Here is a 25,230-nt window from a genome sequence, read left to right as displayed (position 1 = left end):
GAAATCTGGTGATAAGGTTGAGTGTGAGGAAGTCGGAACACGCACTGCCCTGGGAGGTCTGAAGAGCAGAGGGGAGATGCAGGCTAGGCAAACTGAGAATCTGGCAGGCGCCAGTGCCTGGAATTACAGTTTCAGGACAGAATCCCCATTGCAAGGGATGAGATTATTAAAACAGGCCTAACCTAGGGATTATGGAGGCAGAATGCAGGGTATTATTTAGTAGCATATGATTGTAAGCAAGTTGATTAACCTCTCTATGCCTCGGATTTATCATCTGTAAAATAAACATGAAAATACTCATACACACGTAGGGTTGTTTTGATCTCAAATGAGAAAATACACAGCACGTGTGTAGCCCCAAGCCTGACAGTCAGTTAATGGATGCTGCTATGGTTGCTCCTTTAGTCTAGAGTGAGACACATGGAGAGGAGCAGGAGGTGGGGAGAAGGACAACCAGTGGATGTGCAGTGTAAGGAAGGGGCTTACTGACACGTAATGGGGTTTTGTTGAGTTCCTGAAATAAGGGGGAAAGAGCGGACTGTGCCCACAGAATCTGGCATGGTTCTTTCCCCACTCTGTCTGCTTATCCCATTTAGTTTCTCTCCCAGACACCCTCATGTTGGGCCACATACCATCCGACTCTTACCCACCAGGGTTATTGTGAAGGTTAAATTAAAGATCAAAAAGTATCTAGTAATATTCAGTCATGTGTCAATTGATGCTAGTTATTATTGCTGTTCGTTCTGGTGTGGTCTGTCATGCGTAGGCGAGTGTCTTAACCATAGCAGATGATAAAAATGATTGGATGACTTAATGTATGTGTGCTTTCAAAAGTAAGCAGGACTGATAGAATATCCTCAAGGGGATCAATTTTGTCTGCCCCCAGAATTGTGTCTGTGTAGCTGATCATCTCCATTAACAGTCGTCTTTGTTTTCCAGGGATCTCAGTCTTGGCAGTGTGTACAAATACTGGGTCATCACCATTTCGGGAAGTGAAGAGAGTGAGCCATCACCTGCTGCTGTATACATCCACGGGAGTGGGTATTGTGGCGACGGCATTATCCAGAAGTAAGTAGATTTCATTAATGAAAGGGGAGGGAGTGATGTTAACCAGGCCGCGAGATGGTCAGGGTGCTACATAGAAGAGCTTATGAGATACTCTACGATGTGTGAGCTGTGAGTTTCCAGCAATGCCCAGCAGCCTGTCTGTCTGCAAGTAGCTTGCTGGCCTCAAAAGAAAAGCAGTGATTCTTCTTGGAACACATCTGTTTCTCGAGTATGTAATATAGAACATGATTCTGACAGGGCTACTGTCATGTACTTACTACAGTATGCTCTTACTTACGGTTGTTTTATGTTGACTCTAAGGGTTCTGTTTGTCTTTTCCATCCCAGCCCACATTCAGGTAACAGGACGCTGTGCATCCAGGTCAAAACACTTTTATATTCTTTGCTGGCTACTGTTTCAAGTTGTTAAAACCTGTGTATTTATTTGTTATTTCTGTTGTAGCGTGTTATAGTAACAATTTACAAAATGGATCATAGGCTCATCAAAATAACAAAATATCCTAACTTGCTATAATGCTGAAACCACATGTAGTAAACAGCACTCCAGGGTGAATATTGAACATGAACATAAATAAGTGCAGGGGGGCAAAGGAATCAGAAAGTGTAAAGACTCCACATGAGCAGCCAAAAAGGGAAAGTGTGAGTAGAAAATAGAAAGCTGCATGTCTACACCATGGATTTTATTGGGTCATCAGTCCATTTATCCCCTTGTCCACAGGGTGAGGTATTGCACAACTGTGAAATAGGGGCAAGAAACCATCAAGAGTCTTGCATTGTTTAAAAATTTTTTCGAAAAAAAATAAAATAAACCTCCTCTTAAGAGTTTTTTCCTCCAAAATTAGCACAAAAATGTTTTCTGGCACAACATCGAATAGTTTTTTCCCTAGAGGTGAAAAAGGGACCAGAAATCATTCGCAGTTAAGTTTCTTATTGCTAACTTTGTGTTCCTTATTGCTAACATGGTTGCAAGTTGTACTAATGCTAAGAGACTTTTAAAATCGACGGCAGGTTTAATGATAAACGTCACACATGGAGAGGACAAACAAGCTATTGGCGAAATCCCATCATTAAATGGCGCTGTTGGGTGTCACATAATATCTGTGCAATGTGGCATTGCAGTGACTGTTTCTGTAGGGGGAGGGGCGCCGTAAAGAGAATTTGTTTCACAGTTGGATGAAACCGCTGATATGCAGACCATGAATCATAGGTGTGGTACATATATGAAAGAAAAGTGCTAGATGACTCCTTCTTTCAGTTCATCATTGACTCTGGTGCTGGAGGGGAAGAGCAATTTAATTTGGTACCGATGATCGTGTGGCATGTAATGTAAATTGGAAACCTGCTTTGGGATGAAAGGACCGGCCAGGCTAGCAAGGATAACACAGTTGTGCAAGTACAGCATTTGCACATGAATACCCATCCACACAGACATCAGTTACTGGCCAGCAGTTTGCTTTCTAGTCATGACTTCCATTGAAGGAAATATTGAATGTTGCATATATGATCAGATGACGGCCAGCATGTTACATCTTTTCAACGTGCTGTGCAGAAAGAATGTCGAAGTTTCAACTACCCCCACAGACTGAAGTATATGGGCTATGACAAGAAAGGTACTAATTCCAGTTTTGGGAATGAAAAAATGATGCTTTCTTTTAATATAGACACTGGCAAGGCCAGTAATGATTATTTGCACAATTTCAAGTGAATTGCTGAAATGACATATCTCAGGGATATATATCCATGTCTTAAATGTCCTGCAGCTATAATTACGAAGCATGAATTATCAAGGTTTTAATATTAAGGAGACAATATAAGGATTTTTAAGTGTTGAATTATGGTACAAATCACCTGATGGCCAAGAATTTGACTCATGAAGCATAGAAGATAAAGCTCCTCATTGGTCAGAGAATGAAACTCCTGATGTGTTGTCCTGTGCACTTAAAATCCCATCCAAATGCAACAACTAAACATGAAGATACAGTTTCCAGTGCTTAATGTAATGCAACTGGGGAAAGGGAAGCCTTTCACTGTTCTCTCCCACATTAAGACATCAACTTCTGGCTCTTGACACAGCTGTTCTGATGGAGTACTGAGCGACTGAACAAGGCAGTCTCCAGGGAAAGTGCCCCATCATTGTGGGTCTAAGACTGAGCTGCGCATCCAGAATATCCAGGAAACACTTGCGGTCATTGCTGACAACCCGTAATTGCGATTTGGGATTTTCTAATTTAGCACAAAGAATAAAAAAAGAAACTCACCAGATGTAGAACCTGACCTATAACTCAGTCTGTTCATTTTGGAGCCAGATAGAGATGTATTGGTAAAATACTGCAAACAATATCATTCTTCTTGCTGATCTAAAACTATTATTATTATTATTATTATTATTATTATTATTATTACTATAATTATTATTAATATAAGTAGTATTTTTAATAAAGTTTTTTTAGTACTTTTACCTAGAATTGGTATCCTACACAGACATCAAATATTTTCTAAGTTACCTACAGGTACCAAATATTTGTTGACATGCTTTGGAGAAAACCAAATGCAGTTGATGGATAGTTCCCTGGGCAAAAACAAACAAATAAAAACTTTGAGGAAAAGGAGGAATATCATCTCAGCTAATTGGATTTTTCATGGGATGATACATGTGAATTTACTATGTATATTTGAGGGAATTTGCAAAGTTATTCAGATAGACTAAACACTTCATGAGGCCCCTAATGGATGAAAGCATTGGATGAATATAATGATAATACTCATAAATCTTTTTTGAGCCTCCGCTATGCACAAGCATTGTGCTACCCTATTATCTCCATGTGAAACCACATGAACAGCATCCATATAAAATAGGTTCTATTACCATACTTTACAAAAGAGATAACTCATGTACAAAGATTCTAGTGACTTTCTCAACCTGACATACCCGGGAAAGAGCAGAACCTAGATGTGAACCCAGAGCCCATGTTCTCATTGGGATTCACCATTGCCTCACCTTGTGACCAGCAACCCTACAAAACTAACAAGTAAAGGAGTAGCTACATGCTCTCTGTTGTACCCCAGGCACTGTGCCTGGCATTGCGGGGCTAGGATGACAAAGGCTGTCGCTTCCTTTGACATTTGAAAGCCCAATGTAGGGGGGCTGTCAGGTAAATGGGCAGAGGTGGTCAGTTTGACAAGTGCTATCATAGATGGAGCCTGGTGGCTTTGGACACAGAGAAGACCGCCATCCACTCCAGCTTGGGAGGTCAAAGGAGGTTTCTCAGAAACTCTATCTAATGATAGATCTATCATGCCTAGAAGATATTTGTGGTAACACCAATGTTTTGCTTAAACCAAGAGAACATACTGTTTGGGTGGTGAGGGAAGGCGGGTTAGATGTGTTCTTTGTGGCTTTGGGAAACCAGCCCAAGTTTAAAAAAAAAAAACAAAAAAAAAAAAACCTCTCCCTAGATAACCCATAAGATAGCTAAGAAACACAAGGGATTCACTGGCAGTGATTGGGAATATGGGCCCAGCTTGGAATACGGAATTCCCTTCTCCCTGGCTCCTAGGTTTGCAGACAGGGGAGAACTTGAGTGCCTCCTCAGTGATTAGTGTGATGGCCCAGCCATCCTAAGGATTGATTGCAAGGCACCATCCTGCTACTCCAACACCTCCTAAAAGCAACAAACATTTCCCAGTGTTAATTGCCCCGGTGAAAGGAAAAGTCTGAGGCCTCTCCCATGCTGTGACAAGTCCCAGCTGGTCTCTGGGGAGGGAGGGACAGCTGCCACACACTCTGCAGAGACCTCCCAGGACTAAGAGGGAATGGGATCCGTGATTCCCCAAGCATCTACTGTATGTCATGCACCATGCCAACCATGTTAAGTTACATTCTGTCCTTGTGCTGGCTCTAAGGAGCAAGTCTAATGATCTCCATTTGAACCTGTGGGAAAACAGAGACTCAGCATCTGGAAGAGCACTGCCCAGTGGATTTTTCTGCAATGATGGAAACATATTCTGTGCTGTCCAGTCCAGGAGCCACTAGCTCTCGAGTACAGCTCTCGAGGACTTGAAACGTGGCTATGGCGACTGAGGAATGGAATTTTAACTTTTTTTGTAGTCTTAATTGATTTAAATGGTCAAGTAGAGATTAGGTGGCTTATCTGTGATCACATGGCCGGTTTGGAACAAGGGGATCTAACACCAAGTTTTCTGTTTCTCAATGGATGGGGATTTTCCAGGTAGTGGCAATCCATTCAGTCCTTCAGCTCTTACTCTTCCTTCCAATTCAGAAAGCATTGCTCATTTTCTGTTCATCCCAACCTCTGCAGAATCACTCTTAGGTGATAGAAAGTATTCCAGAAAACCCCACAAAACACCAAAAAAAAACAAGAGGAGGCACTTCTGTTTCCCAATAGTATAGTTTCAAGGCCCTTGGAGTTCCTGATGCCATGAAACGACATACCCAATGGAGGGAGCAATACTTCCTGGTGAAAGGAAGACCAGACTCAAGCATGTGACTGGGAAAAAAAAAAATTTTATTTTTAAGTTCATTGGGGGAGGAATGTGGGGGGGGGGGGTAAGTTAAGTCATAGTGAAGAATAGGGCTGATATTTCAGAAGCTCAGAAATTTCTTTCAAATCCACCATTTCAAAATGGCAGCAAGATCTTCCAGACACAGAGGAGCAAGTTCTGTTCATTTATTCATTCATCCATTCATCCATTTCTTTCTCCCATCTGACTTAAATAACAAGATCTCAGAGAATGAGTTTGAGGCAGGAACTCTGCTTTGTCATGGGAAGTCCAAAGTTAGGCCAATGTAGTAGGATCTTACAAATTTATATCTTTACACGTCTCATTTTGAAGATGGAGAAATGGAGACTCCAACAGGGCAAGGGATTTGGCCTGAGGCCTCTTGGGATGTTCATGGCCTGGGAGGGGCTCTTCCAGGCCCAGCTGTGGTTCTGAAGCGGCTCTGACAGATTTCTCTTCTGTACCTGGTCTGCAGAAGCCAAGGTGAAGAATGTGATGATATGAATAAGCTCAATGGGGATGGCTGCTCCCTTTTCTGCCGAAAGGAGGACTCCTTCAATTGCATTGGTAAGTCTTCGTCATTTCTTTGGGCTTAGCTGGAGAAGGGGACCGTGCAGAATAGCCACTTCAATAACAGCAGTACTTATGACTAATGGTGATTTACTCCTTCGTATTACAAATATTTGCTGAGTGCCTCCTGTGGGCCAGACCTTGTTTTAGACACTGGGGAATACATCAATGGGAAGCAAACAAAAATGGGCACTTGCACCTGCCCTCATGGAGCTCATGTTCCCATTGGATGACAGCAATGGCTGCTGGTAACTCTTTTTCAGTCTAGCTTCACCTCATAGCCCTTCTTCTTGCCAGCTCTCCAGGATGGTTATGAGTATAGATTTTTATTAAGGCTTTTTATTCTCATGTTAGAGATGAGAAAAATCAAAAGCCAGAGAAGTGATAAAACTTGTCCAGCATCACACGAGTTAGAAGTGATAGAAGACAGAACAGACAGAGCCAGGGCTTGAACCTGATTCTGCCTGATTCTTAAGCACATGCTCAGCTTAGTTTGCTGCACAAAGCCCAGCCAAGATCCAGGAACCACTGCGGTCCCCTCTGCACACTCAGAACCTCGAGGAATAGCAGACCAGCCTGTGTTTAGAAAGCAAACGTCCTTTTCCCACCTTCACTGAGTCAGATGGGAAATTTGTTTTCCTCTGGCTTCTCTAGGAGTCTGGCTGTTCTTGTTGTTACAGCCCCACTTGGGAGGCCCCGGCCAGCCCGGGGCTGGTAAACAGTCAGGGGTTGGGGGGCAGGGATGGAATTTTGAGCTGGCTCAGATGAGATCATACTTCCTTTAAGATGCAAATCGATACCTGAAGATCAAAGGTCCCCCGGCTAATCCCCTGGGCTGGAGGTGAAAACTAATCACAATTCATTTGCAAGTACAAAAGACAGAGGTGCTCTATCTGAAGCGGGAAGGGGCAGCTACTGAGGGGATGAAAACATTGGTGGGAAGATTTCTCACTGAAAGGCAATTTTCTAGGAAGACTAAAGGGAAGGAAATGTCATCGGGTCCTCACATTTGCAGTGCATTACAGGGACGCATTTAGACTTGACTTCTCCCTAGAGATTGTGAGCGAGCACTGTGAGCTCTTCACCATATATCGTTCACCCTTATTCCATTCTCAACACACATTGATTGAGCACCTGCTGTCTCCCTGGCACCAGGTAGGGGCTCAGCAACACAGTAAGAGGTGTCCCACAGCTTGCTGTGGATGGAAGCCAAGGAAGACATGGAGGAAGGAAAAACGGGAGGAGAATTTCCAGGCAGGACCTTGGGTTTCTAAATGACAGAAGGTTGTTTTCTGTCGATCTGGATATGGTCCATGGTAAAAACGTGATGTCAGCATAGTGGTATGGTGGAAGGAGCCTGGGCTGAAAATTAAGAAAACCCAAAGTCCTCACTGTGCTGAGAATTTGCTGCCTAACACTGGCCAAGTTGCTTCTCTAGTCTGGGCCTCAGTTTATCTCCTGTAAACTTGAAAGGATTGAGGTAGGTGGTCTCTAAGGGCCTTACCTGCCCATGACTTGTGTGATTTCCAAGGTGTGTGACTATTTCCCATCCCTATGAGCTATTTGCCTTTGTCGCTATCTTTGCAACACCCAGCATCACTCTCCAGTCATGCTGGGAAATATCTTCCTATGTTACTCGCACAAAGGTGGCATGTAACTTAAATGCTTCTGGAAGGAAGGCAGGATGTGGTGTGAGGGTTAGATATGGTATCCTAAAAGAGATGCTTGGGTGGCCCTGACACCCACGTTGTAGGTTGTTTCAGCACTGTGTGGCAATAAACAAAAACAAGAAAGCCTCCTTCAGGTGCATCGTCCATGGAAGGGGTCTGTGAGCTACAGTCCATGGGCCAAAACTGGCCTACTGCCTATATTTGTAAGTAAAGTCTTACTGGAACATGGCATGCTCATTACTTTATGTATTGTCTATGGCTACTTTCCAGCTACAAATTATTGAGCAGTTGCAGCAGATATCCTATGGCCCAAAGAGCCTACAATATTTACTCGTCTGGCCTTTTACAGACCTTTGCTGACCCCTGGCTCATGGATTTGAGGTCTTTGATACTCTTGGTTATTGGAGTGTGGTGCAGAGAGGAGGTGAAAACCGGGCCATGGTTTGCCATATCTAAGAAAAAGAACTGAATTTTAAGTCGACAGGTGGGGCCTGGGAGACTCTTAGAAATAGCACTGGACAGTTTGAGTCCAGTCTTTGGGTGCCTAACCCCCTCGGGCCCAACTTTCCCACCTATACATTAGCCAGAATGACTGTTTTGGACTAGATCACTGATTTTATGTTAACTGGGATGTTTAAGAGGAAAGAGATGAGGGTGAGGGAGGTACCAAGAAGGTGAGACTTGGACCCTCATAGATAAAGGTTGATGTGCTGTTGGTGTCTACTAGGTTCTGAGTCTTGTGCTGGTGATGATGATCTTCAGTGAACATCTATTATATACCAAGCACATTTCAAACCCTTATTTTCATAACAATCCTTTTCGTTTTGCTTTTACGAAAGAGGAAGCCCAAGCATACACAGGTGAACTAAGGATATGCAGTTCAATGGTAGAATCAGGACTCAACCCCAGAGAGTCTGATCCCAGACTATGGTGAGCTACCTGGAAAAAAAAAAAAAGTAGCTCTTGGTCTTGTAGGGTTTTCAGGGTAAATGAGGAACACACTGCTGTAGAATAGTTCCTAGAGTGAATTAACGAACTGGAATACAAAATTGTCAGTGGTGTGGATAGTGACTCTTAGTTACCTGGTATATTCAGTATGGTTTGTGTTAGAGGAGGGACCTCACCTACACCCTCACCCTCACCCATTAGAATTCCATCATAGAGACTCAATGAGACACAGGACATTCCAGGAATTAGGGAGTGTATCCAGAGATCCCAACTCCCAAGAACTTCATTCCAAGGAGAAGCTCCATGCCTTTGAGTCTAGAAAAACATCTTCCCTTAAGAATAGCTGAAGAATAGACAGTGAATCTTTGGCTCTCACCAGATCCAACTTATGTGAGTCAGAGAAATGGCAGTGCAGTGTGGGAGGCTTTGCTGAGGTGGACTGGTTTCATCATTATATTGGTCAAGGCAGTGGCCAAGCAAACAGGCCTGAGTGAGACTCACTTGGGCTCTCATACCATGGCTTAGACATGGGACCTTAGCTAAACGTCAGTGTTCTCATCTAGAAAATGGTAAAAGTCATGGGACTCCACTGTGGAAGATGTTTATCAATAATTTGGGATACTTGTTATCTGGATCTCCTTAGATTTAGGAAATAACTCTCCTTGATATAATAATAATGAGGCAGAGCCAGGGCCCTCTATAAAAGTTGAAAATCCCAAAGTCTCTTTCCCCCAGTCCCCTCTGTAGCTTGAGGGTGGGCATAAGCCCTACACTTCCCCTTGGTCAGACACACCAGTGTAAGACATTGAATCAGAAGCTAGTGGTAGTAAGACATGGAGACATCACAGAAGCCATTTTGATAAGGATGGCTATAACTCGTATGTTTCCAAAGTACCAGTGACAGCACGTAGCATTAGCACCACAGTGACTCTGTTCTGATGTTTTCACAAGGCCAGTCCTGGGACCTAATCTTGAGCTTAGAATTGGGCTTCAGAGCATGCAAGCCTGGCTCTCCAGCCCTCCCAGAGAGTGTTCTAGAACTATCCAATATTCTCTGAATAGATTTTGTTTGCCTGTTTCGCTTAAGTTAGCCAACGTTGGTTTCTGTTGATTGTCACTTAGAATCCTGACTGCAAATTGTTGTCATAAGATACTGTGAAGTTTAACCCCATTCCTAGCAAGTTGGATGTGTTGGATGCATGTTACTGTGACTTATCTCAGTGTGTGCTTGGGGGGGAGGGGAGGACTATCAACAACCACCATTTATGGGCACCCACTAGGTGGTATGCCCTGGGTCATGCACCTTTCTTTAGTGTGAACCAATGGGAGAACTCTTACATCCAGATGAGAGATCTAAGAGCTATTATGATCTCTTAACCTGCTCAAGGTACCAGGGCTCATAGAGGTGTGACCCCATGTCAGATTGAGTAGGCAGCCTCCACGTTTTCTTCTCTACCACACTGCCCACCCCATCTGAATGAATGACTTCCTTCTCCCTTCCTTTCTTTCTTCCCTCCCTCCTGTCCTTCTTCCTTACTTTCTTTTCTTCTTTATTATTATTGTTGTTATTATTATTTTTTTTTATTTTTGTCACCAACCATTTAACAGGGCCAGTGATTTCCCTGGGTTTGGTAACACCAGTGTGAGGGTGGGTGACAGATTTATGGTGGCATTTCCCATTCACTTTTCAGAAGCCCACACATCCGGAAGTATTCCCAAGGTACCAGTGTGTTATTATGCAACACCCTGAGACTTCCCTTTCCCGCCCCAGTGCCCTCATCCCCAGGCACATAATACGCTGCTTGTTAAAAGGAACACCACCCACAAGACCTCTTAGGCAATGCAGGCTACATCCCCAGCAATGTGGAAATTATCTTGTCCTCCCCTCCCCCCCTTCTTAAAAACATAACACACACCAGGCCTGAGGCTTCAGTTAAAAAATGTGGTATCGGTAAAATGATAACTCCCCACCCCCAAACAGGCACCGGCTGGAGGCATTGTTCAGCAGCTCCAGGAACACTGTTCCTAAAGCACTGAGTCGTAAACTACAGGCAGGCTGCTGATAAAAGCTGAAGGAGGGGAAGGTGATGGTCAAATTAGACAAACTGTGAAGCATCCCCAAGAGGGGCTCCCCTTAGCGACCCGTCTCAAGCCAGTGCTGGAAGTGAGCTACCTTCTGAGATGAGGTACACTCCCTTACAGGAGATGCCATTGTGGGAGGGTTCCTCCTGCTCCGTTTTGATTTACCTTTTGATTTACCGTTGGATTTACCACCCTGCATCCTTCAGGATGCCTGGGCTCACGGATCAGCTTAGATGTAAGGGCCTGGGCCGCAGCTCAGGATCCCAGAGCCTCGGTTTCCCCCTCTGTGACACGAGAGGGATCAAGCTGCGGGCTATTGGGCTTCTTTCCCTGCTTGGCACTGAGGCATCCTCAATGTGTCAGGCATCTATTTAAAGCCTCTGAGGCAGGGCGCCTGGGTTGCTCAGTCGGTAGAGCATCAGACTTCAGCTCAGGTCACGATCTCATGGTTCGAGGGTTCAAGCCCTGCGTCCGGCTCTGTGCCGACAGCTCGGAGCCTGGAGTCTGCTTTGGATTCTGTGTCTCCCTCTGTCTCTCTGTCCCTCCTGCACTCATGCTCTCTCTCTCTATCTTTCTGTCTGTCTCTGTCTCTCAAAAATAAATAAACGTTAATAAATAATAATAACAAAATAAAGCCTCCAAGGCTTCAAATCCTGCTTGAGGCTGATATACAGTTAGGAAAACAAAGCAAATGGCCCCCCATGTTGTCATTCCCTGACATACACACATGCCTTGTGTATCTCTTTTTGTCAATTCTTCATAATTCCTTTCTCCCCACCATTCCCTGCCGTTAGCATGACGTTGTCTCTGGTCCCTGACATAGCGTCTCCAGCCCTGTCCCAGGGCCAGTAACTCAATTATCTGTGAGGCAGCTGAGGGGGAGGAGGGGAGGTCAATCCTCCTACCCACCAGTCCCTGGGAAGGGCGGGGGTCACAGAGCCTTGTGGCCCCTCTGTCAGGCTGCCCTGGCCTGCTCTGAGCCAAGGCGAGAAAGGAAAACAAGAAGATGAATCGCCATGTCTTCTTGGTGGATGTTCTGATGAGACTTTATAACAACAGTGACTAAAAAGAAAAACAGCATCTGGTTGGGGGGGGGAGTAGGAATGGAAGGGGGAGGGAGAATGGGCTCTGCTGGGAGTTGCATTTATTATTATTTTTCTTTCTAACAAAGTGAAATCATAAGACGATCTACCTCTCACCTTACAAAAAAATGAAAATCAGAAAAACAAAATAAACCTTCTCCTGGATGCGTGTATGACTTCAGACTTCCCTCTGTGGGAAACATAGTAGCTTTCACCGAAATACCTTCCTGAAATAAAGCATCCTGTCCCTGGACTTGAAGACAGGCCATCACAAGAAGAGAAGAGAAATATTAGCAGTAGTTGCAGTGCTGGTGGGGAAGGTGGTGACCGTCAGCTAGGCTGGGTGGCATGCTTGGTGCTGGCATAATAACACATGACACAGTGATAGGTAAGAACAGAGATGCTGGGGGCGTCTGGGTGACTCAGTTGGTTGAGCACCCGACTCTTGATTTCAGCTCAGGTCATGATCCCAGGGTCATGGGATCGACTGAGCCCTGCGTCAGGCTCTGTGATGAGCTCGGAGCCTGCTGAAGATCCTTTCTCTCTTCCTCTGCTCCTCTTCCCTGCTCGCTCGCTCTCTCTCTCTCCCTCTCTCTCAAAATTCTTTAATGTTTATTTATGTTTGAGAGAGAGAGAGAGAGAGAGAGAGAGAAGAAGAAGAAGAAGAAGAAGCAGCAGCAGCAGCAGCAGCAGCAGCAGCAGCGAGAGACAGACACAGAATCCAAAGCAGGCTCCAGGCTCTGAGCTGTCAGCACAGAGCCCGATGTGGGCCTTGAACTCACGAGCTGTGAGATCATGACCTGAGCTGAAGTAGGACGCTTAACTGACTGAGCCACCCAGGGGCCTTCTCTCTCTCTCAAATTAAAACACAAAACAACACAAAACAAACCCAACATTGATTATGGGTGACAAGCCTGGCCCAGGCACTTGTAACCCAGGCCTCAGTTTTCTCAGCAGTAAAATGGGTTAGTAGTAGATCCTACCTCTTAACAGTTACTGCAAGGATGACACAAAGTTATACATGTAAAGTGTGTTTTAAAGCAGTGACACCTGGTGAGTGTTACATGTGCATTTGCTGCTACTGTATTATTACTGTTATTAATACCAAAAATTCAGAAGTTGTATCAATCCACCCAGGAATCTTGTAAGATAAATAATGTTATTAGCCCAGTTTCCTAGAGGACATCATCTGAGATTCAGAGAGGTTAAGTAACTTGTCCAAAATCCCACAGCTAGAAATAGCAGAAGTGTGGTTCACAGTCCCTGGGCAGCATCTACACACTGAACCGTGAAGTTGCTTCATTTAGTAGGCACCCAGCTGTACCAGCTTCTGTGTTAAGAATGTGTTTTTCAAATGACTTCATATTTCCCCAGCAAGTCTTCTGCACAGACTAATATTGCCCATTCTGCTGATGAGGAGACTGAGGTGCTGAGACTTTCAGTGGCTTGTCCTAAGTCATACAGCCAGGGAGATCAGAAAAAGTGACTTCAAGACCCCATCTACCTGCCTCTAAAGACCATGTCCAGTATCCAGATGAACTCCCCCAAACCAGCAGACAGCTTCTATTTTCCACTCTTTCTGTTTTGGTGCCCTTGGCTCACAGCAGGAATGAAAGTGAACGCATAGGTCCTTCTGTTCTTTTCTCATGAGTCATGAAAGCTACAACTTTCAGTTATTATCACCCTATAAACATTCCACTGCGTAAACCATGCCCCCAACATAGGGCCCTCCTGTGTTTCGGGCTGTATTTTCATTTTTAACAGCTCACCCTCCATTGACAGTAGCCACATTGTTTTTTAGCTTAGGAGGACTTTTGACACTTAATCCTGTTGTCATGGCAATCTGGTAGTGACAAGAGGTGCCTGAGTTCAAACGTCTCTCTGTTGTAATTACTACCTGGGTCATCCTGGGCTCCTCCCATCCTCTCTCAGAGTCTCCGTGTCCTCTCTGGAAAACGGGCATAATTATAACCCCACAGTTCTGTTTAGAGGAAGATGGGCATAATGTCTGTAGGGTGTTTAGCACAATGCATGGCAGTTAGCGGATGTTCCACGATGTCAGTGAATGCCACTTCCCCTTCCTCACTCCCATGTCAGTTGTGACGGATACAAAGGCCTCCAGTCCATCCCGGGCAAAAGTGGTCCTGAGCCTGATCTGCCGGAAAAATGCGGAGGTCCCTTGTACAAAGTGATCGAACCCCCTTGATCTCAGCTTCCCCAGCTATCAGGTGATGGGGTGAGCTAGATGAGCTCCCAGGGCCCTTTCAACTCTGACTTCCAGAATTTAAATCCCAGATCATTATTGTTTTTAAACTGTGCATTTTAAAAGAAATGAGGGCTTGGGGAGGAGAAAGGAATTCCTTTAACCCACAGGGTCAAAGGGGGTCACTGAGGGGACAAAGGAGCAGGAAAGGGAGGCGATGGGGCGGAAGGCTGCCGAGAGGGGCAGGACCGAAGATCTGAAGTCCTCAACCGGGAGGTCTGATGGATGCATTCAAACACCCCGAGTCGAGTCAGCACCGGTTAGGATCAAGCTTGCCATCCAGCCTCAGACCTCAGCTTGCCACCTCCTTCGGAAACCCGGGAGGCCTACTCCACAGAGAGGCCAGGCTGGAATGAAAAGAAACAGGAGGCTGTGACGCCAGAAGGGAGGAATTCTAGCCCTCAGCCCAGGTCGGCTTCCTGGCTCGCAGGGAGGGGTCAGGCTCAGAAGGACTTGGAGCTTGCCTGAATTTGAGGAATCAAGACCACACTTTGATGTGTGCCTTTGAAAGGCAGCCTGACTCCAAGGCAGGTGAATCTGGGTAGCCAAGAACAAGGGCTTCTTTATGGCATTTAAAGTGACCAGAGACCAGCCTGCACGTACGTGCGCCTTGCTGCGCATCAGTGCGGTTGTGACCGAGGTAGCTGGGGAGACAGAGAGGCCTGGGGGGCCAGGTGTCAGGGAATTTTCCTAGCTGCTGGCTCCCTGCTCTTTCTTGGGGACCATGTTGTGTTGGAAGAGACATTTAATATTCATGAGCTGTGATCTCCACTTGAAGGGAGTGCCCTGGGGGAAATTGAAATATTAAGCAAGTGAGGGATATAGACCTAATTGTATCCTCCTTTTCTTTTTGGACAGAGAAATAATGTGCCTAAAATAAAATGATGGATGGGCAGCCGGGATTGTGTGAAAAGCCCGGTGTTGCAGCCTGCAGAATAAAACAGCTAACATAGGCAGTCAGAACCAGGCAGAAGATGGGGCCAGCTGGCTGCTGGGTCACTTTGTGTCATTCATTCGCACGTTTCTTGATGCCTGCTGTGTGCCCAGCCCGGTGCTAGCTGCAGGAAGACAAGGAAGCAGTGGCAAGGCAGGCCAGGGAAACGACCCGAAGAAGTATCTGAATGTGATTGTTGAAAATGCCAGTCGGTGGATGTACTTTGAGGTGTGTAAGTGGAGGGCCTCCTTTGCACTGAGGAGTCAGGGACGGCTTCCTTGAGGACACCTACATTTAAGCTTGGACCAGAAGGTCAAAGAACCGGACAAATAAAGGAGATGTGGAGCAGGGTGACGGGGTAAGGAGTGTAAGAAGCTCAGACTATCAAATCCTCAAGGCAGGAGACAGCTTGAGAGGGTGCCACAGAAAGGCAGCACAGCCAGAAGGCAGTGAAGGAGGGGATGAGGCTGATACCTCGCGAGCTCCGATCCTTGAGGTCCCTGTAGACCTCAGTGGGGCTGCTGCCCCTGGTGTGATGTTCTGTGCCAAGCCCTGTGCGAGGCACCAGAGGCTTGCGTGTCTATGCATGTTTGGACTGGTCAGGGGTCAGCCAACCTCTGCCCTTGGCCAGACTCCCATCTGCTGCCCGTTTATGGGTACATGCAGTTTCATCGAAACCCATTTATGTTCCTTGGTGTAGGTGTTTGCCAATACAAAGACAGAGTTGAGCAGCTCCAGCAGAGACCTTGTAGGGCCCACGGAGCCACACTATTTCCTGTCTGGCCCTGTACAGAAAAAGTTGCCAACCAACCACTGGCATAGATGGGTGACTGTACAGGTGGGTAAGAAAACAGCCATTTAGGGAGATCAAGGAGCGTGAGAGATGAAGAGATGAAGGTATGGCCTTATCCATCTTGCTCTTGGGCCTGTAGAAGTGTAGCTGTCATTGTCTTGACTCCCCCCAACATTTTCCCAATACACATCGGGCTCCCTTGCCCTTCATGGACGAAGTTATCCTGTCCAGCCCTGTGCCCCCAGCACTCAGCTGGAGCCGGTCACTAACTGACTCTGTGGCAGAAAAGAGTGGCCAGTGGAGCCCAAACTGCTCACCGCCTAAAGGCGGACAGAGTCATGGATCCTCCCGGGGCTGCGCAAGGGAGTAGTGTATTGATATTTATGGAGAACCTACTACGTGGTCTCATTTCAAACCCATGGCAGCCCCTGGCAACCAGGCATTATTATCACCACTTTCCAGATGACACAACAGAGCCCCCAACTGTTTAAGTGACTTTTGAGAAAGTGGCCCTCATTCAATGAGTATTTATTGAGCTGGAAAACCACCATGCGGGGAAACAAACATTCGGGAGTACTGCATCCCACACAGCACAGGGCACGTGGCCTCCCGTCTTGATTTCCACGAGGCTGCAGGAAGGCAGGGACCATTACTCCCCCTTTACACAAGGAGAAATTGAGGCTCAGGGAGATGAAGTGACCTGTCCAAAGCAGGTGGTTATTAAACAGCAAAGCTGGGATTTGAACCAACATCCACCCAGCTCCACAAGGAAGGGAGTTGGTGGCCTCCTCCCATACACCAGACTTTCAGAACAAGTAGGAGTGGTAAGATATGTTTGTATAATTCCAGTCTTCTTCTATTTCATCATCCCAGACAATAGACATTACAGCAGAAATAGCTCATGATTAATTTGATTAATTTCATTAATTGAATGCTTTTTCTCTATTAACTCCTTTGATTAATTGCATTGACCCTATGTGGTAGTTTTAATATGATGGTAAGATGTCTGGATAAGAAAAAAGCACAGAGATGTTAAGTAATTTACTCAAGGCTTCCAGTAAGGGATTCCCGCCCTGGAAGTCTGGCTCTTAAGCCCGCAGGCTGAACGATTAATTTACACTACCTCTCGATCATTAAGGTTATCTAATAAAATGTGTCCTCTCAAGAGATGAACAGGCTGCCTGCAAACAGATAATGAGAAGGGGAAACAATGTGCAGAGGAAAGGAGTCTTCACTTAACAAAAGGATCCCAGGGTCTCTTTAAGAAACACTGTCTGAAGTGTTTGTTTACAGATCATTAAATACTTAACAGAGGGAGAAACTAAAAGAGACTTTCTCTTGGCTGCTACTGATTAAGTACCAAGAAGAACTGAAGATAAGGCAAAGCTGAGATGATGATAATTTTTAAGGGATTGGGTTTTCAATTTCCATTTGCCAAACAGAAAGATAAAATGTTCCACGCCCCTTGTCTACAGCCCTGTTCACCAGGGCTGAAGTTGGCTTTTCTCCCTCCAAGGCACAGCCACAGGGTCATGCAAAGACAGCTGGGAGCAAATGTGACCAGCCTCACCCTAGTTTTTGTCTCTATTAAGCGCCTGCTCCATGCAAAGCTCTATGTTAGGTAGGCTGCAGATAGGAGGGACAAGTGGCAGCAGAAATTCTTGATTGGAGGACCTCAGAAGACTTTGTCATTAAGGATGTGTGGTGGGAGGTGAACGCAGGAGGAATTGCAAAGCCCTGGACTGGGAGGTGGGGGTGGGGGTGAGTCTGGCCACTTCCTGGGCACCTGGGCTCAGTTAGAGCAGGTGTAGAGCTCTGCTGCTACAAAGGTCCAGAATGAGGTTTCTTTTGGTGGGGGGCGGGGGGTACCGTGAGTAGACTGGTTCCAAAGAAAGCTTTGGGGAAGTCACAAGATGAGTGGGTGTCTGAGTGTGATCCTGCATCAAGGAGCAGTTTCTGGGCAGAAGCGTGACGCGCTCCGGAGCGGTGTTGTAAGATCAGTCTCCCCTCGCTGGGATGCTCTTCAAGGGCCCACGAAGTACTTCTCTTGGCAAAGTGATCTGAAGAGAAATCAGAGTGATTTTTGGCTTTCACCACCAGTCAGAAACCCAGCCCACATCATCCATAAGCTTGAACTATACTTTCAACTGCCTTTGGCAGGGCTGGTACAAGTCCTGGCTGGAGCTGGTCCATGAGTTCAGGAGTCCAGAACTACGCATATAACTTGAGTTCAGCCTCATTACCCACAAGAGGGCCACACAAGCATCTTAAACCCCTCCACTTCCCCATTTGTCTTTGTGCCTTTTGCCAAGAAAACTCCTGAATGGAGAGAGAGAGAGACAAAGACTCACACACACACACACACACACACACACACACACACACATGGGGGGGGGGGGAGAGAGAGAGAAGCCAATTGATCTGGCCCAAAAGAGGGAAGGAGGGAGGGAGGGAGAGAGAGAGAGAGAGAGGCGCCAATTGATCCGAAGAGAGAGAGAGAGAGAGAGAAAGAGAGAAGCCAATTGACCTGACCTGAAAGAGAGGGGAGCGGGGAGAGAGAGGGGAACAAAGAGACACCAATTGACCTGATCCAAAAGCACAGGGGACCACTTCTCTGCTCTGGGCTAAGTCCACCAAATATCTTTTTCCTGTTCTTTACTTCACAGGGTAGCTATTTCATTTCTTTATGAATTTACTCATCACCGATCTGTTGAGCGCCCCTTACATTTGAGGTCCATACTAGGCACTAGAGATGGCCAAACCTGCTGCGCTTGGGATGGTTGGTTCCTGTCCTTCAGAAAGTGTTCAGTAAATATCGATTATTATTGCTATTGATAATCTAGTTCTTACAAGTAGCAAATGCCCTGTCCCTGAAAGGAATCAAGCAGAAACTTAAGAATCTTTACTCAGAAAAGCCGTGAGTGGGATTCTATTAAATATCTTGATTGCACAGACATATTTCAGTGTGTTTCTCCCTTAATTTATCTGGCTGTTTCTTGAAATTTTGAAACTTCCAGGACCTCTGAAGTATACCCTTTTCCAGTTTTTCCTAACCCCTCTGGCCATCCCTACACAGACCTTTCTGCCCACCCCTTGAACTATTAGAGCTCTCCAAAGTCCCAGAAGGAGCTTTTCTGGTGCTACCCTCTCTCCCCAAGCTCATCATTCAACAACAAAGACCCCCAAATCTCCATCTTCAGTCTGGGCTTTTCTCTTGACCTGCGCATGGACTTGTATACCTGGTTGCTCTAATGGGATGTCCCAAAGGCACTCAAACTCAACCCATCTGATAGCAAGCGGACAGATTTCCTCCCCAGAGTGGCTGCAGCTCCTGTTTTTCTCAATCTCCACTGGTGGTGCCACTGGCAAACCAGACATTTAAGCTAGAAGCTTAGGAAACATCCTTAGCTCTTCCCTCTCAGTCATTCCCCACATCCAGACAATCGCCATCCCACCCATTTTACTTTGAAAACAAACCCCTTCCCAAGTTAGTCCGTCCTCCCTGAGTTTGTTGCTCTGCCTGAGTCCCTTGCTCTACCTGAGTCCCCTCCAGTTCCTGCCCAGACTTTTGCCAAGAGAACACGAACGGGTCGCAGGATCCCCCTCTAGGCTTGCCCTTGCCCACCCTCTCCCATGTAGTGAGAGCAAGCTTCCTAAAAGGCACACATTTTGCCACTCTACATCTGAAGTACCAGGTGGCTCCCCATTGCCCTGGAGATGAATCTAAATCCCTTCTTGTGGCTTTCAAGGTCTGAACCGGGCATTTACGCTTCATGTTCCAACATCTTTTGTGCTTTACCTACTAGGCTGTTTCCAGCTTCCATCCATGTGCTTACAGAGGGCCTCTTCCTGGAATGTATCCCCACCCCCAGTCCTAGGACCTCTCAGAGATTCAGCCCCCGCCCCTTACCTCCCAAGGGAAGCCCTGGGGGCTGTGTGCTTGGTGTTGGGAGTCCCTCCCCTGTGCTCCCACAGCATCTTGTACCCCAGGACAAAATGCTGTGCAGCTCTTACCACACACTGAGCTCCGGGAGCATGAGATCCTGCGTCATTCATCGGACTCCCCAGAATTCAGTCCCAGACCTGGCAAATAATTGGCGGCTCAGTAAATACAGAATAAATGAGTGAAGGAAGGATGTGTTTCTTAAGAACAGTTTTATTTTTCAGGCAGCAAAGTGTGGTAGTGCGTTGTTGGTCTTCAGAGGCAGGCAAACCCCAGGGTGAATCACAGGCTTTTTTTCTGCATTCTCGGGGGCCTCTCTGGCAGGATGTCTTTCCTGTGGTGGTTTTGTGCCCAGGCTCTGGAGCTGAGTGGCTAGTGTTCAAGTCCCACTTCTGCCACAAAAGGGGAATGGGAGCTACTTTAGTTTCCTCATCTATAAAAGGACCACATTACAGTATTGACACGCCACAGAGCTGCAAAGCACTATACAAATGTTAACCAGAATGTTCTTTGGAGCCCCATTTTACCTCAGTATAAAGGAGAGAGGAGCTCAGTGGTAACCCTCCTTCTCTGTCTCCATGCTGGCCATGGCCTTACCTCTTTGACAAGGTCCAAACATTTTAGAACCTTAGCAGAAGGGATGGGCAGGTCCAGGGGCTTTGGTGGGCACTTAGGTTCCCCCCACAGGACGGTCAGATAACCCCAAACTGAGCTCCTTTTCAAAGCTCAGGCCCCATCTCTGCCAGCTTCCTTTTCGGAAGGGAGCCTAATTCACCAGTAGCTGGAAAGGACTGCAGGTAGGCCACCCCCCAGGCAGCGAATTCAAAAGGAAGTGGATAGCTGTGTAAATAGCGGCTTTAAGGGGGCATTTAAGCCAGTGTTCTTTGTTAAGGAAATTGATGGCTTTGTAAGCTTGGCCTCTGAAGGCTGTACTTGAGTTGAAGGCTCCCCATCTGTCCTCGTAAATTCCCTAATGGACTGTGGGCCCGGAGGCTGGGCCCTGTGTGTTCAATCACCTGCCAACGAAAGTCGGATTCCACTTTAAAAAAATTAAAAAGGTTTAACCAAAACGTAAGTGATTGAGCCCGTGCAGTTTAACCGGCACAGAATAGCAGAGACGGATTGCTTCCTTTAGGGAAAGGGAGACTTCCTGGTCCTTCACGGAATCTTTTTTTTTTTTTTTTCATGCTGGATGCCACGCCAGGTGCCTTCCATACAGCTTCTAGGTTCATCCTCCTAACATCTGGGAAAATACTCGTTATTACACGGATTAGCCCAAGAGGAAACCGGGACGCAGAGGTGAAGTGTGCTGTTCATGGACACCCAGCTCCTTAAGTATAGTGCAGGGGCGTGACCACAGCTCTGTCAGACCCCTGGGCCTCCAATAACACAGAATGGCAGGGCATCTCGGACAGAATCAGATTCGCTTGTCTCTTTAGATCCCTCTCAGTGTCCACTTCCACACATAAGACGTGAACTGGGCAGTATGGGTGGACGGAGGGGCATGGATTGTGGAATCCAACTAGTCAGGATTGGATTCTTGCTTCTACAGCATGTGAAACCTTATGTGAAGCTAATGACTTACCCTCTTGATGCATGAATTTCCTTGTCTGTTAAATGGGGATAATAGCAACACCAGACAAACCCATAGGGCTCTTCTAGGATTAAATGACATTACATATTGGAAAACATTTAACATAGTGCCTGGCACTTACCAAGTCATCTGATTATTCATTTGGCAAATACACTTACTACCTGGTAGCTAAAATTTTAATTAGAGAGGTAGAGGATGCCCTGGGAAGACATAGAGAGGGGCAGGCGACCCCCACCACCCCCACCCCCCGCCTGGAGTGGAGTGCCAGATTTTGCAGAGGAGTGAGTGGTCACATAATGGCTAAAGATGAGTGGAGACTAGACAGAGGCAAAGCAGTGCTGGAAATTGGGGGGAATGTGGTCCATTCTGGAAGCAGCCACTTTGAGCCTGTCTGAGCTGAGACTGGGGTACACTAGAGAAGAAAGAGAAGGCTGCAGAAGCAGGCAGGGGCCAGATTATGCCTTGTCAATGATCATCAAACCTCCGTCGGAAAATGTTGACTGAATACCAGTGTCTTCTGAGGCAGCCAATTTCACTTTCAGACCAGCTGCAGTTTGTTAGAGGAATTTTATGCCGTGTACCCCCTGAGACTTCTCTTCTTGAAGTTAAACATCTTCATACATAGGAATATTGCTCAGTGATGGTACCTGCCTTGGGTCCCATTCTCTGACAGTATGTAGGGTCCTCAGTGGCTCCAAACTGGTCTGCCCAGTCATCTGGGAACCACAGGGAGCTTCTCTGAGCTCTGTTCTGGAATCTACAGCCAGTTATGCAGTCTGCAATTACATGTCTTATTTGGGCAATCCCCTTCTCCAGTTAGTAGAAATTGATGTCGGAGCGACCACTACTCCTTAGAATGTTTTCTGTGCATGAGTAATTATGCTGACCCTTATCATTTCTGATTTAAAAAAAAAAACAACAAAACAAAACAGGTTTTGATGGATATTTTTAAATGTTCCGGGTGAAAATTTGGGACCAATTTCCCCTGCCCCTCCTTCCTTCTTCCCTTCCCTTCCCTTCCCTTCCTTCCTTCCCTCCCCTCTTTTTATCCTTATTGGGAGAAGAGAGAGGCGTATATATACATTACTGTAACAACAAAATGCAGTTCAACAATACGAATCAAAGAGCATACAGATTCAAATTAACATAAAATCCTCTTTCAAGGGCAGAAGAGGAGCCCACCCATCATGTAAGGTAAAGAAAACTTACCCGAGTACGTTTCTGCCCCTTGAGTTGGCTTTTGCCCTTTAGAGCAGTGTGGCGCATCTCACCAACTTGGAGGTGGAGGCCTCTGTGGCTTGAATGGCTCATCTTTTGGACTTATCTGAACCATATGGCAGGAGGATGGTCTTCGAAGCGGGCCAAACCAATCAGGACTCTGGTGGGAGGGATCCATTTTGACACTCCAATTTCTTACATGGGAACCCCACCAAGAACCCAGCATACTGCGGTCACCTTAGTCACGATCAGCTGTGCCAGACTGGGGTGACTGGCTTGGTTTTCATGTGGTGCCCTGATTCATCCTCAATTCCTTGGCTACCGTTATTTAACATAGCATCCACTTGCCCAGAAGTCTCTCTTCTCTGGAAACGTGAGGATGCCCTAAGATTGGTAAGCTGTTTATTTTACGGACTTGAAGGATACGTGTGTGTGCCCATACTGACTTTTGTTTGGGTGCGTTGTTTTCTCTTTATACACACCTATTTCTCACAGACCAGTTTCTTTTTGAAATCACAGCTCCCCAGTATTTATATAATGAGCCTTAATTAGCCAACCCAAACCCTTCGCCTATAGCAATTAACTGTACAGCATTCAGTGAGTCACTTAACCTTTCTGATTCTTAGTTGCCACATTTGCAAAAGGAGGCACGTGGACTAGATCATTTCTAGAGATCCTTGTGGTACTACACAGTCATGTGTTCAGCAGTATTAACTGATCGTCTTCTGTGCCCTGGAATTGGAAATGTAGTCTCGGGCAAAACAGCCTATGTTTCTGCTCCCAAAGAGCTGCCATTCTATTTAGAGAGAATGCAGTAACCAAGTAAACTTTTTTTTTTAATGTGCATTTATTTATTTATTTTGAGGGCAGGGGAGAGAGAATGCTCACATGCAGGCAGGGTGGGGGCAGAGAGAGGAGAGAGAGAATCCCAAGCAGGCTACACACCGTCAGTACAGAGCACAACATGGGGCTTGATCTGACAACCGTGAGATCGTGACCTGAACTGGAGTCAAGAGTCGGAGGCCTGACCGAGCCACCCAGGCTCTCCAAGTAAACTTTTGAAGCAACGAATGCTCTGTGGAAAGTGAAATTGAATAGTGGGATAGCCTGCAGACCCTGGAGCAGAGGCAGCATGGTTAGAAAAGGCCTCACAGAGCAGGTGACATGAAGCTAAGGCTAAGACAGTGAGTCGAGAAAGCCACCTGATGATTTGGGAGATGAGCTCCAAATTGTATCTGTGTTAAGAAAATGTGAAAACAATCACGTGTCTGAGTATTTGTCATAATATCTGATCATTACAACCACTTTCTAAAATGGGTAGGAATGGACCCCTGGGTGGCTCAGTCAGTTAAGCATCTGACTTCAGCTCAGGTCATCGTCTGGCAGTTCACGAGTTTGAGTCCCGCATCATTGCTCTCTGTTGTCAACTTGGAGCCTGCTTCAGGTCCTTTGTGCCCCTCTCCCACCTTTACTCTGTCTCTCTCTCTCTCTCTCTCTCTCTCAAAAATAAATGGACATTAAAGATACTAATTGGCACAAAGATACTTATTGACACAAAGACCAAAACCCAGAATGATGATTCTGTGTTACTGGTACCGAAGAGTAAGTTAGTGACAGAGGTGAGCTTCAAATTTTGATTTCCTGTTCTGTTTGCTGTAGTCCTGTCCTGTTTCTCAGAGTGGTTTCAACTGTACCATTCTCTGTTTTCATTTTGCTAACATTTCCCCATCTTCAGACTGCAAACCTGGTTTAATGATTAAAGGGGGGAAATCAAGAACTAAATACTTGATTAGAATGACTCAGTTGAGGGGGATCATAAAGCTACTTGATGTAACTCTCTTACTAGGTCGAAGCGAAATCGCAGCCCAGAGAGGGAAATGAGAGAGCATCTCTTCTAGACTCACATTCTCTTGATCAAGCTGATGATTTTGAGAAAGGGTCCCATTCTTGTTTGTTTGTTTCTCTCTCTTTCTTTCTTTCTTTCTTTCTTTCTTTCTTTCTTTCTTTCCTACTTTTTCACTTATTTATTTTTGGTGTGGGGTGATAAGATCACATAACAACCACTGACACTTTGTTACCATCATCACCCTTTTGTATCACTTTTGTCCATTCTCTGCATATGAATGCTTCGGATTGCTTTTCTCCATTTATTATTAGCTTATGTTATCCAAAACAAATTTCATTCTGTTATTTCCTGCTCATACTTTTAAAGGCCTTTGCGTCCTAGGGTATCACTCTCCCTCCTGACTGTGCTTAGAATGCCTGACTATTTTGTGGCCACTACATAATTCATTGTGGGACTGAATTTTACTTCCTCTCCCATATTATGAAATAGCATTGGAACCCAAAAGACACCCGGCTGAAAATCTTTCAGGGCTTTGAGCATCCTGCTCTATTGAATGCCTTCTCACTTATTAGGATCACTATCTTTGTTTACGATCTCTTTAGGCCATTCAAATAACTATAGCAAATTCAAGGTGATGTAAATGTATCTTCAAGTTCCAATTCATAAGACCATCACATCTCTTTATTAAATTTCAGCCCA

The 25,230-nt window shown here is 45.8% G+C and overlaps 1 protein-coding gene across 1 annotated transcript in view; it reads left to right on the top strand.

The window, feature by feature from the left end:
- Positions 1-25,230, top strand: part of PAPPA (pappalysin 1) — a 242,650-nt gene that overhangs the window by 107,440 nt on the left and 109,980 nt on the right. The window contains exons 8-9 of the mRNA XM_047831114.1: positions 940-1,068; positions 6,064-6,155. Of these exons, the coding sequence (XP_047687070.1) occupies positions 940-1,068; positions 6,064-6,155 (221 nt within the window). The remainder of the gene's footprint in view (positions 1-939; positions 1,069-6,063; positions 6,156-25,230) is intronic.

Source organism: Prionailurus viverrinus, chromosome D4 (genome assembly GCF_022837055.1).
Source record: "Prionailurus viverrinus isolate Anna chromosome D4, UM_Priviv_1.0, whole genome shotgun sequence".
Taxonomy (NCBI): Eukaryota; Metazoa; Chordata; class Mammalia; order Carnivora; family Felidae; genus Prionailurus; species Prionailurus viverrinus.
The sequence above is the reverse complement of the archived record's forward strand: the minus strand, read 5'-3'. Positions and strand labels throughout refer to the sequence as shown.